The sequence below is a fragment of the Penicillium riverlandense genome (assembly GCF_028828495.1).
Source record: "Penicillium riverlandense strain IBT 135883 chromosome Unknown utg000001l_segment0_segment0, whole genome shotgun sequence".
Classification (NCBI taxonomy): domain Eukaryota; kingdom Fungi; phylum Ascomycota; class Eurotiomycetes; order Eurotiales; family Aspergillaceae; genus Penicillium; species Penicillium riverlandense.
This window is the reverse complement of record NW_026643194.1, coordinates 4,540,554-4,559,921: the sequence shown is the minus strand read 5'-3', so window position 1 is coordinate 4,559,921 and position 19,368 is coordinate 4,540,554. Positions and strand designations below refer to the sequence as shown.

Genomic DNA, 19,368 nt, shown 5'->3' with positions numbered 1-19,368 from the left:
ATTGTTCTGATTGAGATTGTACAGTGAGTTGTTTGTTTTGGATATTATACATACCACATACAGTGTAGTTAGAAAAGAAACCTCGAGGCAGGAATCTAGACTGCATATACAGAATGACATCAGGGGTTTTCTTGACTCTTTTCAATCCCCGTTTCTGTTTCTGCAACTGCTGAGGGAACGTGGCGGTGACAGCTTTCATCTTTGGCCGTTGGGCATCGAACCGTTACTTTTGTAGCGGTGAACGCTGCCACAACGTCTGTTCGCGGTTACCGTCGACACCGCCTGTTCAACTGCAGAGTCACTCGCGTCTGACAATCTGGACACTGTTTTCGCTAAGCAAGGAGGGTCATTTCAGGCGTAGTTGGATATGGCTGCTCTGAAGTAGGCAGCCATGTGCGTACCCTAGGCCTTAGCTCAATCACGTCCAAATCCGCCACTCTAACCCCGTCTTTGCTGGACCCGAAAGGCAAGATTAGCTCAGCATGTCGACATCGTGGCATATGTGTGAATCAAATAGTGGCCACACCGGTGTATTCACTCCTTGCTGGAAAAAAGTATGCGGAGCATTTGCCACGCATATTGTGTGGCCTGGAGTGCACTGTACATGCGTCCTGCAATGTACAGTCCAGCCCCCCTCCCCCAGGAGCACAGACCCAGCGAGATGACATTGTCGAGGAGAATGGGAGATAACGTTTGCCTTCAGCTCCGAATGACGATCGGAGTGCATCGTACCTGAGGTCTCCAAGGGGTAGGGAAGTAGAATATACAAGTCCAAACTATCAGATCTCGCATGGCAGGAAGCCGCATTGAGACTTACAATGTGACTTACATACTTTCCCCATCTGTGCTCTACGATTGAGGTGATTGGACCGCGGATGCAATCTCTGGGGTAATATTCGTTTCAGCTCTCTATGCAAGGGAGTGCATGTAACGGGAGGGGATAGAAAAGGAGGCTCGAGTTCCCCTCCCGCCGCTCGATTCGAGGACGACGTCGACTAGTTACGGCAGAGTAACCTTCAAGGAAGGTGCGGGCCGGGGAATTATTGCAATCCGTCCAGCCGTCATGGAGAATACGGTCATTGTCATTCGATGAACCAATCACACCACAATAATCCCTCTCAGATCAGACCAGATGGCCCAGGCTCTGGATCCGATCGTCCTACATCCCGGGCGAGATCATGGCACATTATCTTGGTACCAGGTGGCTGGAATCTTCCTTGGCTGGAACCCCTCCCGCTGGAACCTCCCCTCCCTATCCCCGCCCACCCCATCATCCGGTCTTGCATAAACAGGATTCCGGGATAGAGTTGATCATCTTGGGTGTCTAGTCGAATGTCACACCCCCGAGCATGTCCGAAAAGCATGGTGGCCGGACAAAACCTTCTAAAAACCTTCTAAGAACCTTGTTTTACGTTTGACTTTTGACATCCCTTCAACTCGCCCGCGCCAACCGGTGCAGGGCTGTGATATCAGTAAAGGGTAGATGCATGATCCGCGACAGTTTGCAGACAGCAAAACGCTAATTCTTCTGGTGTATAACACCCCTGCCAGGCTCTTGCCTAAGCGATCTTCAGATCAGATTTCGCCTGCTGTGTGGGTTGCACACCAGCCCGGTAGTACAGTACATGGCTAAAGTAAGCAGGTGGAACGCGAGATCCAAAATCTGCATGGCCCGAGCCGAACCAATCGAAGGAGGGCAAGATATGATCCACGTCTGTCAGCAGCGCACTTCTGTTCTTCTTAGATCAGATTGCGATGCGGGTTAGATGGAGGACCCGCTCAGCCCTGGTAAGAGAGGAGCACGGCAAGATCGTAGTTTGCAGAGCTGCATCATAATCCACTATCTCCTGCAAGAATCTGCTGTACACATTTTCAGTACAGGATCTGATCTCAAAGTTGTCTGTACACTGACTTGCATCTTCCGGATCTCTCTGAACCAGGACGGTGGGTCGGGGAGGTGCGCGGATGTGACCCGGCGCTTGGACCCGGGCGTCGGAGAACGAGCAGAAGAGGGGATAGGGTCCTGATCGCCGACCGGGGGGCTGCAGGGAAGAAAGTCTGATCTCTTTTCCGTTGGTGTGTCGCTGGCAGTGCCTTGCGTCGAACAGTTCGCCGTTTACCTGAAGTGGTTCCCGATGAGAGGGCCACCCCACCTTAGATATCTCCACGTCTGATAGGGAAGAAAAAGACGAGGAAAGAGGGGTGGGTGGATGGATGTAAAGTCTATGGCTGCTTAGGCCACATCCACTCCCCATAGTAAGCCCCAGCCACAGATCGACCGCGAGGAGCGGCTATTCCCGGGAATAGAAAAGACAAAGCAGATATTCCACGACCGGAACAGACGCCCATTGGGCTGAGAGGGGTAGATATCAGAAAAAGATGGACGCATTGTCTGCACCCGGACGATCTATTCAAGCAGAATGACAAGAAGAAGATAGTTTCAGCCACATGGATCGAGAGCACGGACGCAGGATCTCCGCCAGGGACGATCGAGGGTCGCTATTTTAGGGAATATCTCCGTGCTTGGAGTTCTCCAGAGTTTCTGGGCCTGCATGGTATTGGGCCGGGGAACCTCTCGTTCGCGCCGTGAGCGGGCCAGGTGGGGGGATCCGTTCACGCCCTGGCCCGCAGCACTTCTCCAACACTGAGTCCATGCATGCGACCGCGATATCATTGCCAGTGATGGGCCACGTTATTTCTGACCGGCAAATAGGGGTTCTGGGAAAGGCAGGATATCACAAAACTTATCCCTGTGAGATCAGCTGCAACGCTAGCTGGGTGGTTCGTGAGAAGGCGAGGTCAAAGTGTAAATGTGGCGGTGTGCTCAGGGCGCCCACTGCCCCGGGACGAGTCAAGCCACACCCCCATCGATCGTATCCTGGTAGCTGGGTAAGTGATCCTCGCTGATGTGCAGGGCATGATTTTATCACAAACCGTTCCTTTTTCAGTTGTCTCTGCCAATTTCGATTTGGTGGAAATGAGTATCGATTTGATGTTTAATACTCCGACTCGCGTGGTTGACGTGCAACACACGATGCGAGCAAATTAATGGCCACGTTACTATCGGAAAAAGATTCCGCTGTTCTCTGTGCGAGGCACCACAAAGTTGGAGCTATTGGTTGCCTTAGATCTACTAGGCCAGGCGATCCTTGGACTCTGGCTCCACTTGACGAGAGACCCCACATCGAAATGCAATGGGACAAGGACGAGAACGACTTGCTGAATTACAGTAGAGAATTAATCATATTGATGTTATATCGAATTTTTGGCAAGAGCGGACAATGCGGCGCCGAGAGGCCCGTCTGGAAGGTGGTATTTGTAGCTATCGGGTATTTTGTTGAAAGAAGGTATGCTGTGCGAGACTAGCAGCATCCTTCAGGCTGTCATTGGCCTCTAGGAACGCCGTGCCTTTGCCTTGAAGAACTGCAAACCAATCTTGCATCTGCTGCTGTACGACTATGTAGATTCCGAAGCAGGCCACTCCACTATGGCGGCAAGACTGCATGCAAGCACCAGCGCCGGGAAGGGAGCGGGTAGTGACCAAGTGTGGAGAGGTCCTGTCGTTAGGTTAGGGCTTACTACCCAAAAGGCGAGACATGCGGTACATACTCGGCCCGTCCCAGGCCCAACGCAACACAACGACGCTTTTTCTGGAAGACAACTAACTCATTGTTCTTGCCCCTTTACATCGTTCCCCTCCTCCATATACGGTCAATCGGCCAAACGCCTCCAATCGCTAACTGAAACAGCTCGCCATCCAAATGGTGCCTGGCCAGTCTTTCGAATGATTGCCAACCTTGACCTTCCCATTGGGACCGGACCCCATGACACTATGCCCTAAGTGGAGGTTGACAGCTTTAGTCTGCCGGACCGCCATCCCCGGGCCGCCCCCCCAAGACTGGGGCGGGGTCTAGGCTTGAAGCCCTGCTCGTCAGCCAACCACAGTCCCTAGAACCAAAGTACAAGCGTGAGCTGGGACTACCACTACGCGCATCAGCCCAGGTGACCATGAACCCTGAACCCCTGGCCCTCGGCTAGACACTTACGGGTTCGGCTGCTCCATCCCCCGAACAAGGGCGGCTGCATGACGCAATGCCAGTGTTTGTCGGTCCGATGAGCGTTCGATCGCTGTGCGTCATTGATCGATCGTGCCTGCAGCTGTTCGCCCCCCCATTGGACTGTGCACTGGCTTGCGCTTTGATATCCCGAAGATTCAAATAAAGTATATGACATTTGGTGGAATACGACGAGAACATTGGCATGTTTCCCTTCTCTGCCTTCTTCCCCCCCCTAACCATCCGATCGATTGGTCATGAGAGCAACCCGCCCTCCGTACTTTTGACTGTTGATGCCAGTGCGCCGTAGAAAATTGCGTACACTATTGGTTTCTGGCGAATGTCTTGCGAACAGACGTCGGCCTCGCCAGCCGTCTCTCGATCAATACGAGTTCTAATATTATGACAAAAAATTGATGAAGCAATTCTCCCAAAGTACCTGGCCCTGCTTTATGTATACAGTCCCCACAGAGTATGATCAACCTGCAAATTCTCGAGCGTTCCAGAAGTGGAGAGTGACTCGGGCATAGACACCGCTTGCAGATCCACGGCGAAATTGAAATTTCTCAGTTTACCCAATTGAGGATTTTATGCAGCAGTTTCAGACATTACCAAGGAAATAGGGGGCTCCGGCCCCCACATACCATATCACCCAAGTGTCAATGCTCACCTGTCATAACGCCTATTTGGAATATAGCTTGGAGGAACTATAGGGCACTATAACATGCTATTCTTCAACGCCAAGCTGCATTCTCGAGTTTCAGGGTGACTTTGATCTCCGAACTTCTCCGCGATCCCTTCTATTTTCTGTCCATGGCGGCAAAAGCGGCCGACCGGGTAATAACTGGTGCTGTTATGGGCGACGGCCATCTGCAACCCTGTGTTTGCCCACGACGATCCACTTCGAACCCGGTCGCCAAGCCCTGCCATCAAGTGTTTATTGGGATTGTCGGGAACCACAACGGTATTCTTCCTGGACTGTATTGCGCTTCTCTGCATGGGTACATGCAGACCAACCCTGCCATCTAGCTGCCAGGCCCTGTCATAGCCCCCTGTAGCGGTCGTGGCCTCGAGAAGCTTGAACCATACCACGTTGCAGTTCTTTGCTTGCTTGCTTGCGCTCTTTAATAACAATAGTGTGGCAGGGGTCAGAGCGGAATGCACGGTTCACTACTATTGGAAGCAAATCAGTTTAATCCCCGTGGGCTTACTTGAAAAGCAAATGATCGCCCTTTCACCCCGCTGGTGGTATGGCGTAAATATGATGGACCATCCACGTCTCCGTTGTTTAATTTGTTTGTTGGGCCGCTGTCATATCCCAACGGCGGGCCTGACACTTACAATAATACCCGAAAAAGCAATTCGGGGCGGCAAGAACGGTCGAACACAAAGAAATGTCAAACAAGGAGGATTGGCCCCATTGGATATGGCATGGTCCGGTGTCAGACCGTCGTTGTTAGTGTGTTTGTTGGATAATTAGTCCGGTTATGCGGAGTATAGAATGGATCCTGATCGGAAATTCTTGACAATGACAAATACTCAAACGCGATCTGCCCTGCACCCGCAACCTAACCCTAAATCATTACCATGGGTCTACTGATCGTCTTTCAGAGGTATAGCGTCGCATGCACGAACTTCAGGAGGGGCTAGCCTCGCGATCAGACGGACACAAGGTTCGCTGATACCAGACATCCGGTGTCTGGCGGGTGCATGTCGACATCACATTTTGACTAGTGTTCCCGATGTGGCGTTGGGCCAGTTGCCTTGCTACCCTCGCAAGCCTCCAACCCAGCCTCACCCCGGGACGGGAGATTAACGCGGTGACAGTCTCTTGGGTCTGGGTTTCATTTTGCCGGGACTCTTTCATCCAGCACAGACCCAGGGGCAGTATTCGCTTTGACCTCGGCGAAATTGTTGTCAGCCGGGCAGCGGAAGGTGGATCAGTGCAGAGCAAAGGTACGGCGGCTAACTCGGCCTTGGATGAGGGACTCGATCCATTGGTGACCCGGCTTCTGATCCGCCAGAAGGCGAATTGATTCAGGCGTCTCGATCTGTGTTAGAGCGCACTGCCTTCTCCTTTTCTTCTATCTATTCGCGCCTACGGATACTCGCTCCGTAGCTAGTGTCCATCGCTTACGCCCGATGTCTTCTGATTTGCTTGTACTTTTTCTATCTCCTCGTCTATATTCCTCGGGAGGTCTGACCTCAGGGGTTCAATGGGGTAGTTAGTTGCTCCTGGATCAGCTGAAACCCCGGGGTCTGTCATGTTAGAGGCTCTGAGAGCGCTGATCGGCATGACCAGTTAACTGACAGAAGCTGAAGAAAGCCTTATAGCCACTTCTATCTTGAGATTATACCAGGATCCAGGATCATGGGCCGCGCACCCGCTTTGATTCGCTCAGTCGCTCAGGGGGGCGCCAGGCGAGTCTCATTGGTGGTGGCCACTGCAAACTAGCGCCGGGGCACATTACGGCCAGATCCGATCACGAAGAATGGCTGGGGCCAGTGATAGCAATATGCGGCGGAGTACCCTCCCCCAGATTATCCGCCCAGAGACGAATCAATGCCTCTCATCATATGGAATCTCCGAATGCTGAGGACCGATCTGCGATGGCAAGAATAGCACCCACATTTATCCACACGGCGTGGCCGTGGGTCCTTTCCGGACGCAAGGCAGGGCCTGTGCGGCCAAGGATAAATATATTTTTTTTAAAAAAAGAAAAATGGCTGTGCCTGACTGTCTAGTCTATGTAGGCTACAGATTGCAGATGCCGTCAAGCAGCGGAGAGGCGAGTTTGCCCTCCTCCTAGGGTTAAACAACACCCCCCAAACAACGAAACCATCCCGGTAGAAAAGAAAGCCGAGGAACTATGCGGACTATGTGGGCCAATGGAGGCGCTTGATGCGAGATGATCAAGGGACAGTCTAGAGCAAGTGACAGTCCATGGCGTTCCGGAAGCCGTCCGCCCCGGTCGGTGGGGTTTATGACACTAGGGACCCAGCAGGACTTGTCAAACTGTAATGTCAAGTAAGATCTGCAAAATAGTCGAACAGGGATCAATGCTCGATCGGGACAAGCCAGTCGGGCTGCATGATGCTGCATTTCGATCAGGAAGCTCAAGGATCACCCATGCTGGCGGTGGCACAGTGTTTTCTGGGTTGTGCTTTTGTTCTACCCGGCCTAGATTCGATCTCTATTTTAAATCCCAGATCCCATCCCCTCTCCTCCCTGGTCCATCCTCTTAAATTCTTGTCCCTCCATCTGACCCGCTGTTCTGGTTCCTCTTTGTTTGGGGCAATTGCGTATCCAACTATTCCATCCCGACTTTGTACCACCTACTAGGATTTTGGGATCACAAACCAGTGGAGCGCTCTCTCTCTCTCTTGTTCCTGCATTGCTGTCGTCGGTTGCGAATATCCATCTCGCTGCAGTCTCCCTGTCCAGCCTTGTATGTGACCCCCGCGTCCCGTCCCGTTTGTCGCAACGGGCCGTCGTCCCTGGGAAGCCGCCGAGTATCAGAATGCTGACTACCAGCCATTAGGCATTGCAAAGTACACCAGAGCAAGTCTAAACCTGCTCCATCCCCCGCCAGTGGATCTCTGTTCTATAAAGAGAACGGCGTTTTTCTCGAGGCCGTATCGCCTTGGTTGATGATTATCGCCTCTCCATCCATTTCAGTCCTGCCACAGATCTAGAGATCGCCAACGAGCATCTCTTCTGGTCCAGCACCAATATGGTTTTCAGTAAATCATCTCCCGCAGCAGGCATGAAGCGGTCTGCCTCTGCCCTCCAGGACGGCCCACCTGGCTGGGACGTTGCTCCAGTGAGTCTGCCTTGAGGACACGCTCTGAACTACTGAAACTAACCACCCAACACTTGCAGCCCATGATGGCTTCTTCGCGCCCATCATTTCGTCTTCCCTATGCTCACTACGCTCTCATCTACCTCGATCATGAGGGCAAGTTGAAGGTTGACGAGTCTGCCTCCATCAAGGAGCAGAACTCGACCGTCTTCACCCCAGAGGTCCGCCAGAATTTCCTAGAAATCCTCGGTGAACGAATTGGTTACCAACAGCCTGTTCGCCGTAAGTGCAACCCCAGGAGTCTCACTGTTTCAGAGTCTCTGGCTAACATGACTGCTCAAACAGGCACCTTGGAAGCATCACCTCGTCGGGTTAGGCGCCGCAAGGGAGATTTCCACAGCTCCTCTCCCTCTGATGACCGTCTGCCTGAGCAGGCATCCGATAATGAGGACTTTCCCTCTCATGGATCGTCAGAGATGGTTCCCCTTCGCATCGGTGACACCCAAAAGGTCCTCGGATACTACGAGGGCGCACTCAAGCACTTCCAGCAGCTCAATTGCCGCATGGTTGCCAAGGCCTTTATCAAGTTCATCGAACCTCGCAAGCAGGTGAGGCACCCTTATAACGGAGGTAAGCCTCCACCAGGATCGGCTCCCGGAACAACGGGCGATCCTGAGAAGACCAAGCCCGAATGGTGGCCCCCGGGTGTTATGCACAAGGAGCCCGACCACTTGAGGAAAGAGTGTATGTCTTCCCCTTTCTACCCGCAACTCGGCGCAGTCTAACGTAAAGATAGATCGCATTGAGCTTCTGCTTCACATTGTCCGCAAGCTCGGCAACCATGGTATTACTGCCGACAAATTGAAGGAAGTCGCCGGCGACACCAAGCGCAGCCTGAAGCACCCTTCGCATGTCGAAATCATCTATGAGATCCTCCGGGTGCGAAAGATGGAGGAGCGCTTTGAGCGCGGTGAAGTTGGTATGTACAACGCGGTTGCTCGCCATGAGCCTAGACTAATCTGTGCTCAGATGCCAACATGGTTGTCTATGTCATGAACCGTGGACCTAGCCCCAAGGGTGATGAAGATGACGAGTCCGGCGAGGCTCCCTCTTCCGCCATCGAAGAGCCAGAGCATGTCGAAGAAGGGCTGTTGACGCCGGCGTCATCGGTCGAGCAGGTATCTGCACCGCTCGCAACACAAATTGATACCATGTCATCTCGTCATATCCCGGGTAGTGACCGCCATCTCTTCTCTGTCCCAGAGCCGCTAAATTTCGAGAGCGCTGGCCGACAAGATCGTGCCTTCTACACCACGCCTCCCCATTACGCGGACTCCTTCTCGTCCCAGGCCATGCTCAGCACTCCGGTGAGTGCGGAGATGATCAGCCCGCACGAGACATCTGTCTTCGACTATCCTGCCTCCAATCCCTTCCCAAATTCCACGCCTGAGCTTCAGCGCACCGGCCAGTATGATTCGTGGACGACACCGACTTTCCGCCAGAACATTTTCAGCCCCATCGACTATGGGACACCGGGCTCCGGCCATGCACTTCCCCCACCGGCAATGCCCTACCACATGTCCATGGCCTCGCCTGCCCAACTGCACGACATGTCGTCGCATCACGCTCATGCTCCCATGGACCAAAGAGCGCTGCCCTTCCGTACGGGCTCCCTAGGGCATCCCCACGGGCTGCCGCTGTCTCATCAGGCGTGAAAACGAACCACAAAAAAAAAAAAAAAAAAAAGAGAAAGAAAATACGTCAACGGACGGGCTGAGCCCGATTGACAGGCAATGAACGAAGCGACTCCGAAAATGTGGCATGGATCTTACGAATATATATGACTGATGGCTCTGATTAACTCGACAAGCTTTTGCGCTCATACAGCGGCCTGGGTCGGGGAGTTTTTTGTTTCTCTGTGCGGGATAAAAAACGGACGGTGTCGTAAAGAGGTGCTGGGCAGATTCTTCTTTCTTTTTTCCCCTCTTCTTCTTCTTCCTTTCAAAATACCTTGGGAGGCCTTCCCTTTTGATTGCTTTTTATTATTGCTTGACGGTGGTATGTCCTTGATCTTCAGCCTCTGAAGTAAAGACAGCTCGCTGTTTACTTGTCTTTCGTTGGGAGTCCTGTTTGTATCCTCTTCTTGTTGAACATATACATGCTTTTCTCGGGATCCTCCGAGTAGGCTTTGTGGATAAATTATTGTCTAGTAGATATTTATGACAACGAATTTGTTTCTGGGAATGTCTTTTTCCTTATGATTCGTAGAAATGGTCCTATTGTCACTTCAATTTTCCATTGCATAGTCCAACAATAAGCGCTGGCGCGCGGCTAACCATAAGTGGAGCCCGTAAGCTCGAACCAGCCTAACATCGTCGTTCCCTTCAACAACGTCGCTTTCAACCACCCGCATCTCACCCGTCTCCAGTGGATGGTGGTCATCCATCCCAGTCGCGCTTCGCCTATCTCCTTGTCGCTTCCAACACGACCGGGCGCGTCGTTACCGTCACCTGACGTGCGTCTCGTGCGTCTCGACCGCCCCTAACAGTCGCAACGCGACCAACGCCGACTCTGAAAGAACTCATCCGCAGGAATTTCTCCGTTCGCATCGAAGAGTAACTGCCCCCGATTACGTTCCAGGTACTGCAATTGCCTCATCTCATTCCGTGCTCGATTTTGCTTTCCCTCTCCGCTCTGTTCTTGCTCGTCCTCGACCTCTCCTTTCCCCTCCTCCCACCCTTCGTCACTGCGACCCGTTGGAAACACGAGCTGCCTGGTTTAAACAGCATGGGCTGACTTTTCTATCTTCGCCTCGGCGAATTGTTTTCGATCAAACAGCGCTTCAGATCTCTCTACCTTCAATCCCGTCATCCGGACCCATTCCCGTTCGGAATTTTGCCATCGGAAACAACCCAAGGACAACACGCACTGAAGGTATTTTGCAAGGTGGAGTGTTAGAACGGAAGGAGGCGGCCTGTCCACTCTCTTCCGCTGCCGCGGACAGGATGGCCACCCCGTTCAACCCGTTTGCTGGCCGTGGCCAGAGAGCCGGGGCGACAGGCACGCCTGGACGCGGGCGCGGCAGCACACTCAATGCGCGCTCGGCGCCCTTTCAGACCAAGACTTCCAATACCCCGCAGCAATCGAAGTTTCGTGGCCGTGGGCGAGGATCCGGTACGCGCGCGGCTCGAGGCCGCGGCGCTGCTGTTTCTGAGTCGACCACCAGCACATCGCACACTGTTACTGGGCAATCTACGTCAGGTTCGGTTAATTCGCCGTTCGCTCAGTTGAACCAGAAGAAATCGTTCTCTACCCTCTTTGGCGGACAGCCTGCGCAGCAAAAGCCTTCCTTTCCCGGTGTCACCAATAGCATCACGACGTCCAATGGCGCCAATGGTACGCCTAAATCGTTGCAAGCGAACAGCATGGGTGGAGGAACAGGAGGATCCGTGCCTGTGGAGGATGCTTCGGTCCTAAATCATTACCAAGAGCGCTACGAGCAGGTCAGCAAACCCCTCCCTAGCAAACTTGCGGCCGTGCGTGACGGACGGTCTCACAAATACTACAGCTCAAAGTCGACCGGGCGAAACAACGACAGAAGGCCATCAAGGACGGACAGATGGCGGACCCCAACCAGCCCACCTCGTTGAATCAAGCCATCACCCCCATTGGCACTTGCACCAGCATGTGTCCCGAATTCGAGAGCGTGGAACGCATTGTGCAGAAGATGGTCGACAAAAGCGAAAAGGTACCTTCGATGCGCATTTGGGCTAGTTTAACGATGCGCTTACATTGCCACCTAGTTTCTTCACCCGTCGACGGGGTCTCTGCAGAATATGGAAACGAAAATGCTCAAACGTTTTCGACGATCGGCTGCTGGGTATGACGAGCAACTCCCTTCGGATATTCGAACACCAAAGACACTACTCCAAGCCACAAACTATCTCACTCGGCATATCCTTGGTGGAAGTGAGCCTCTTGGCATAATCCACAAATATGTCTGGGATCGTACGCGGTCCATTCGCAACGACTTCTCGGTCCAGCAACTCACCCAGGAGGCCGACGTTCGAACAGCGGTCACTTGCCTGGAACGGATTGCCCGATTCCACATCATGTCTCTCCACCTTCTCACCAATCCGGCGAATGAGGAGCCGTTTGACCGTCACCAGGAACGCGAGCAACTGAACAACACCATGCTGTCGCTCATGTACTACTACGACGACAATCGCGGCCGCATTGCCTTTCGGAATGAAGATGAATTCCGCGCCTACTACATCATCTTCTCCATTCACGATCAACGACCTGACCTTGAAGCTCGTGTTCAGAAGTGGCCGGCCGCCATGCTGAACTCCCCACGCGTTCAAGTCGCCCTGGAGATCTTCGCGGCCGCCTCGAACACATGGGAGTACCAGGGTGCTCTGGATGCGCGTCGGCCAAATGCCATCGCACAGGGATTTTACGCTCGCTTTTTCAACTTGATCAATTCTCCAAGCGTATCCTACCTGATGGCATGTGTGGCTGAAATATACTTCAATCACATGCGGCAGACTGCCATTCGCGCGATCTGGAAAGCCTATTGTCGTTCACCCGCTTCGCAGCAGCACAAAAATGAAGAATGGACTGTGGAGGAACTTACCAAGGTGCTACACTTTGACGACGATGACCAGACGATCAAATTTTGCGAAGAACAAGACCTGGAGCTGGCTGAGAATGCGGAGGGAGATCTCTATCTCAATTGGGGCAACCGCCCTGTTGACTCTGTCGGTATGTGCTATCTTCTGACTGGAACGTTTTTAGGATCCAAAATTAACACATCTCCAGGCTTCCAACCATCTTCTGAGCATGTCTTTTCCGACACATTTGTGGAATCAAAACGGGGTGGGAGAACCTTGGTTGCCATCGTCCTTGGTTTGAAGATTCGGGAGGCAGCGAGGATGGGCATGCTCGACCGTTCTAGCCTGCCTGAACAGATAACCACGCCATTCACCGCTAAATCCCAGACTCCTACACAGGATGATTCGCTTTTTGTCAGCGATGAGGACAATACGACACCGGCCCCTGTCGTTGAACCAAACGCGTCTCTCCTGGAGAATGTCCGTCCGGAGTCTCCCACACCGTCCAGTTTCGGCAACATTTTTGGAGGTGCCTCGCAGCCACCTTCTTCCACTCCTTCGCAGTCCCAAAACCCTTTCCAGCCTTCTGAACCTCCTAAGATGTTCGGTTCGCTCTTCTCTGGGGCCACTATGACTAGTAACCCCCCGGCATCATCTTCAGCATCTCCAAACCCTTTTGCTACTCTATCATCCACGACATCGAGCCCCTTCGCTCCTTTGCCATCACCATTGGCGATTTCAAAGGAGCCTGAGCCAGCCGAGAAAGAAAATCCCGCCACTGCGACACCTACTCAGCAGCCATCATCGATCTTTTCTGATAGCAGTTTCACCAGCACTGCAAAGCCATCTGCAGCGCCCAACCCGTTTACGGCTTCATTATCGTCCTTCAAGGCGCCAGGGCCAAGTCAACAAGAAGCATCCTCTGTATCGACGTCGACTATCCAGCAGACGCCACTTGTAACTTCGAATCCTTTCGCGGCTTCGCTCTCGGCTTTAACGCCTCCCACAGCCACTGTATCGACACCAACTGTCCAGCAGACCCCTTCTGTGGCTTCGAAGCCTTTTACGGCTTCGTTCTCACCTTTCACGCCTCCCAAGGCACCATCCCCACTCCAGCAAGTTGAGTATGCGACAGAGTCAACAGCGGAGCAGGCGTCTTCCCTATTCCCTACCCTGCCGGCCTCTGCTGCTTCAGTCGAGCAGAAGGAGACCAGTACCTCGACCACTCTCTCCGGGCAGTTCGGTTTTCCTACTACCTCTCAACCAACCTCTTTGTTCAACTTTTCGTCTCCTCCATCTGCCTCCCAGCCCGAACAAACTGGTCCCTCAGCCGGAGTAACACCTGGCTCCAGCCAGCAGTCGGCTAGTCTCTTCAGCTCTGTGAAAGCACCGTCTTTTGGCGGAGTCTCCCAAGCTCCCCTGTTCGCATCTCCTCAGCCTTCTACGACGGACGAAGAGAAACCTGCTCAAGGTCCTTCGGTGGCGGAGCCTGCACGGCCTGTATTCTCTGAGCCCAAACAAGCACCAAAGGTTTTCGACACTGCGCCAGCAACTCCTGCCTTTGGAACACTCTTCCAACCAGCAACGCCCTTGGATCTGTCCGGAAGCACTCCCGCAGTGCAACAGGAGTCGAGCCTCTCACCGGAAAGCCTTGATGGTTCGACTGAAGTGAGCAAGTCAAAGACCACTGCACTAAACGACACCCCTGCGGCGAACAATGTCGATGGTCCTCTACTGCCATCACAGACTGTTACGACCGAATCCATCACCACCAAACCCGATGGTACTCCTGAACAAACAATGCATGTCGAGTCAACTACCACGCCTGAACCACCTTCCGAATCGAGAGCCTCGCCAATTTCCGCGAGTCTACCTACCTGTAAGCACTCCTACATGTCGATCATCCCCTCACCAGAGACTAATTTATTCATTCTTTAGCTCATGATATGAGTGAAGAACGACACCGTGCTTGGGTGGACCTCTTGAACAGAGCTGCGATGAGACGACGATACACACAGGCGCCCAGTCGGAAACGGATGTATGAAGAGCCGATTGAAACGGGGCCGACTGAGAATGGTCCAGGCTCCAAGGCTGCTAAGGTATCAGAAGGAAAAGGATCTTCTCCGCCCGCCAAGTTTTCGATGGCACGCTCCTCCGTCAAACCCCTGCCGACTCTTCCTATCCTGGAACGGGTCAAGGCCTTGACGGAACGCAAGCGGCCCAGCGAGGAGGAAACCGAGGAAGCCAGGCCCAAGTCCACTCAGGTGGATGAAGACGAAATGCTTCTTTCTGCTGCACGGATCGCCGCTGAATCATTGAGGAGCGGCCCAAAGCTTTCTGACGGCTGGTCAGAATACGGCGAACCACGAGGATCCTCCTTCAGCCCTAGCAGCAGCGTCTCCTCGCTGCATTTTGCCCGCAGTGCCTCGCCTCCGCAGGCCTTCTCCCAGAGTTACAATGTCGCCTACGCTCCCGATACCCCCTTGGGCCTGGGCAGGACTATGTCGCGTACCGAGCAGCGAATTCGAGCAACTGGTGGACACGGGTTGGCATACAAGCCTTTGAACTTCACAGCCGATAGCAACCCGAAGTTTACACAGAGCAGATAGTTGTCATGGATGATGGATGATGAATTGGTTTGCGATTGATCGGTTTACTACCTTTAGTGAGGTTCATCTTGCATTTGGTTCGAAGGGCGTTTGTTAGAGATCATCAGCTTTACATTGTATGGTGTTGGGGAAGTGTGCCTGGTACATATTGTGTATGATACTTTTTTTGCGAAAATACCTACCAAACCATTGATTGTGACATAATTGTGTTGAGCAGTAAAAGTAAACACGGCGATTTGCAGCGACTGTTGCATCCTCAGGCATCAACAGCCGCACTCCCCTCCACATCGCCAACGCATCAACTCCCTCGATCCATTTCCGCTCAATTCTCGACTGAATTGAAAACTCTACATCATCTGTGTTAAACAGGATCAGAAGTCTTGCCATATTATCATACACACCACCATCCTGGCAACAGTAGCGCAGAGATTCGTCCATCTTGGGCCCACGATCTTGCGACTTCATCGTCATACATCTCCAGCATTTGGCAACCACCATCACCTTGCAAGACTGTGCATTCTGCCTTGTACTCCGTGGAGTGTGAGAACCTTTTCAGCCTCGCAATCTCCAGAGATGAGAATAGCGACCCTGCAATTTGCCCCGAGGCTGGGTGATGTCCAAGGAAACATCGAGAGAGCCAATGCTCTTCTGAAAAGCGGCAAGACCATCTCGCTGGATGGGGAAAAGCTCGGGGCTGGAATTGGTATTGAGCTTTTGAGACCCGATATCCTGGTGCTGCCCGAGTTGGCCTTGACAGGTATGCGATCTGCTCTTTTTGATTGATAGAGACAAAAAATCAGAATGACGAATGTCTTGCCAGGCTACAACTTCCCGTCACTAGAAGAGATCAAGCCATATCTCGAACCAGTTGGTGACGGTCCAAGTGCATCCTGGGCTCGCGAGACGGCCAAGCGACTACAGTGCAAAGTCTGTGTGGGGTATCCCGAGATCGAAAAGACGCCAGCAACCAACGAAACAACATGCTACAACTCGCTTCTTGTGCTTGATGAGAACGGAGGTTTCGTTTTAAACTATCGGAAGAGCTTCTTGTATTTTACTGACGAGACCTGGGCTGCAGAGGGCAATGTGGAGCGGGGATTCCACGCGCTGTCGTTCGGGTCCAAGCAGGTTGCTACTTCATTTGGCATCTGCATGGATATTAATCCATACAAGTTCGAAGCTCCATGGACAAAATGGGAATTTGCGCACCGCGTGCTCGACTCCAAGTCCCAGCTCGTGGTCTTGTCTATGGCCTGGCTGACCACGTTGAGTGGCGAAGAACTGGATGCGCTAAATGGCGAGCCCGAGATGGATACGTTCAACTACTGGATCCAGCGGTTCTGGCCGCTCCTCAACAAAAGAATGCAGCACGAGGAAGTGGAACTAGACGCCAACAAGCAAACCATTATTGTATTCGCCAACCGCGCGGGCGAGGAGCCTCCCGTGGCGGAAGGCAAGTCCCCAGCGCGCTATGCGGGGACGAGCGCCATCATCGCCATCACGCAGCGTCCCGTGCCCGAAGATGGTGGGGAGCCAGAGCCACGGCCTGCGCCTGGATCACGGGGAGAGAAGAAGGCAGCTGAGACAAACGTTGCAGCAGAGGCACCGTTGGATGCGAAGATCCTCTGCTGGGACCTGCTGGGCGCGGCGGAGGAGGGCATTTGTTTCGCGGATACCACGGCAGACCCCCAAATGGTATTTGGGCTGCGAAAGGCGTCCGTCTGAGGCGTCTTCCCGACGCGTCAGACCCACCCACCCTGGACGCAGTGGATGCTGATGCCTTGTTTTTCATGTCTTGGTTGAGGCCGAAGCGTGCAAATTCAGGGAAGACTACAATGATGGTTATGGTCACTTGTGATCCCACCCCCTCCTGCTTCGTCTCCCAATCTCTCCTTTCGACATGATAATATGTACATACATATTATCCCCCACCCCGGCCGCAGATCCCGCTACCGTCCGGCGCGACGGCGCGCATCACGGAACCAGACGTTGCCACCTTGGTCGATCCCCAGGATCCATGTGACGGTATGCAGACACCCGCGATGGCATACATGCACCTTGATCGCCCCGATCGGCTTCTTCAGACGCTCAGACACCCACCTTAATTTCTGCGTCGATGACATCCCGTCGCATGACCCGCCTCCCATGAGGATGCAACCCTTTCGCCGGTTAGCGCCCACCGCGAGAGTCTAGATCACAGGCTAGAGAGTGTCTAGACATGTGGGATCCGCCATCTTCATTGTCGTGCAGCCCTCACCACGTGACCTGGGCCTACCCCCCTTGGCTGGGGCGGGCCAATCAAATCGAGCAGCAACAGGAGGGGCACGGGATCGTTGCACCTGACTTGATACTATGGAGGATAGTCCTATCTATTATTATCCACGGTGATGAGAGATGATTGTCATTGCTTGCATCTGTACCAGTAGTTCGCCCGTAGACTGCGCGATTATATACTCCACCTGGATGCCCCCCATCCGGCGATCGGCCCGTCACCTGATGATTGTGCGCGACTGGTCTATCTGCCTCCCCGCACACCCTCGCCCGTCCTCGACTGCGCTCCTCGCCACGTGAGCAGTCCCTCTCGACTCGACTCTTGCACTCTACATCTCCCCCCCGGTCAAGCATCCCTTCTTTACAATTTATCCCCGTTTTGGGCGTTGGCTATCGTTTTTTCTACGGCCACTTGTCCCCGAACAATCTCCCGCCTTTTCTGATTTTCACGTTCGACTTGCCCAATTCGGCTCGCGCAAACAACGTGACTTCTTGTTGTTTGAGCAGGTGACTTCCTGTCAGGTGATAAAGCGATCATCCCAAGGTACGCCTTCCTCATCCCGTTGTTCATCCCCATCCCACAAGTTGTGCGCGACGACGCGGTCGCTGCGCGCCTGCCTTGAGTCCCGGCCTGTCTTGCGCCCCCTGATGATGTCGCTGCCCCTGTGTTATCCCCCGACCGATCGCGAATGACGCGTATCTGATGTCGTCGGGGTGTATACACTCGGTGAACATCTTGACTATGATTGCTATCCCGTAGACGGGATTTCAGTGCGCTTGTGATGGTCAGGGGGCGTCAGTTCGGATGAGCTGAATCCCACTGTGCGGTCGCAAGAGGCCTGGCAAGCGCGTCTGCACCACGCGTCTCTGTTTACGTGGGGAGTGACTGCAGATGCTCCACCGGGGCTATCTGATATTCACTGACCCATGATTGTCCTTCACTCTCTTATTTCTTTCGATGCCGTTACTCTCCAGTCGGCACCGGATGGCTAACTCTGATCCTAAGCAGAACGACTGATGTCCAACCCCACCATGAATAGCCCCGATAACACTCACAAGCGCAAGCGCGACGGCTCTGACAGCCTAGGCCCGGACCCTCAGCGCCTCAACCGCTCCTCCCACGGCAGCAATGGCAGCATGCCTGGCGAGAACCAGCCCAACTTCGGCCATGGCTCCCTGAACTACGAGCATAGCTCGGACCTCAACATCGACCAGCAGATCCTTCAGCATGTTGGTCCCCAAAATGGCATGTCGGATGACAATGCCCTGACTGCTAATGCCAAAGCGGCGTTGGCGGCACACACTCCGCAACACAAGTACCCGCCTCCCCCGGATACCCCGTTTGATGCCAACAACCTCACCTCTGGCCTGTCGTTCGATGAAATGAACCAGACCCCCATGGGTGGTGGCCACAACCACAACTCTACCGCTGCTGCGGTGTATGCTGCCCGTGAGGCTCAGAGCATGAACCAGAAGCCGAATGTCGGCTCGCCCGAGTGGCACCAGATCCGCAAGAACAACCACAAGGAAGGTAAGACAGGGATCTATCACCACACTATTCTATGCCAGTGCTGATCCAGAGAACCAGTGGAGCGCCGACGCCGTGAGGCAATCAATGAAGGGATCAACCAGATTGCCCGTCTTGTGCCGAACTGCGACAAGAACAAGGGTGCCATTCTGCAGCGTGCCATCGAGTACATCTGCCAGCTGCAGGAAGAGAAGAAAAGCATGGACGAGCGGTTCGAGCAGCACAGTCTGACGGCCAACCATGCCATCACCGAGATCAGCACCTCCAACTCGAAGCTCAAGGCCGAGGTCGGTCGTCGCAATGCCATTGCCATGAAGTGGCTGTCGCGCTGCCGCGAGGCCGGCCTGGACTTTGATGACTACGAGGAAGCAAAGGAACTCGAGACGCTGGAGATGGACTAGAATGGTTTTCCTTTCTGCATGTGCCACGACCGTTGTTTTTTCCCTGGAGGTTAAGATTGACACCGGAACATACCCTCACTTCTCTTGT

The 19,368-nt window shown here is 53.6% G+C and overlaps 4 protein-coding genes across 4 annotated transcripts; all 4 read left to right on the top strand.

The window, feature by feature from the left end:
* Nucleotides 1-7,789: 7,789 nt before the first annotated feature.
* On the top strand, nucleotides 7,790-9,573 carry N7474_001836 (uncharacterized protein; the record flags this gene model as incomplete). The annotated part of the gene is made up of 5 exons (XM_057193251.1): nucleotides 7,790-7,879; nucleotides 7,939-8,140; nucleotides 8,204-8,602; nucleotides 8,655-8,837; nucleotides 8,888-9,573. The coding sequence occupies 5 exons, from the start codon at nucleotides 7,790-7,792 to the stop codon at nucleotides 9,571-9,573; spliced, it is 1,560 nt and encodes a 519-aa protein (XP_057058204.1).
* A 1,290-nt stretch (nucleotides 9,574-10,863) lies between these two features.
* On the top strand, nucleotides 10,864-15,080 carry N7474_001835 (uncharacterized protein; the record flags this gene model as incomplete). Its single annotated transcript, XM_057193250.1, has 5 exons — nucleotides 10,864-11,361; nucleotides 11,427-11,606; nucleotides 11,662-12,622; nucleotides 12,680-14,350; nucleotides 14,410-15,080. The coding sequence occupies 5 exons, from the start codon at nucleotides 10,864-10,866 to the stop codon at nucleotides 15,078-15,080; spliced, it is 3,981 nt and encodes a 1,326-aa protein (XP_057058203.1).
* Nucleotides 15,081-15,653: 573 nt separating this feature from the next.
* Nucleotides 15,654-16,805, top strand: N7474_001834 (putative protein N-terminal asparagine amidohydrolase; the record flags this gene model as incomplete). The annotated part of the gene is made up of 2 exons (XM_057193249.1): nucleotides 15,654-15,837; nucleotides 15,901-16,805. 2 exons carry the CDS (start codon nucleotides 15,654-15,656, stop codon nucleotides 16,803-16,805), a joined length of 1,089 nt encoding a protein of 362 aa, XP_057058202.1.
* A 1,563-nt stretch (nucleotides 16,806-18,368) lies between these two features.
* On the top strand, nucleotides 18,369-19,280 carry N7474_001833 (basic helix-loop-helix domain-containing protein; the record flags this gene model as incomplete). Its single annotated transcript, XM_057193248.1, has 2 exons — nucleotides 18,369-18,882; nucleotides 18,940-19,280. The coding sequence occupies 2 exons, from the start codon at nucleotides 18,369-18,371 to the stop codon at nucleotides 19,278-19,280; spliced, it is 855 nt and encodes a 284-aa protein (XP_057058201.1).
* Nucleotides 19,281-19,368: the final 88 nt, after the last annotated feature.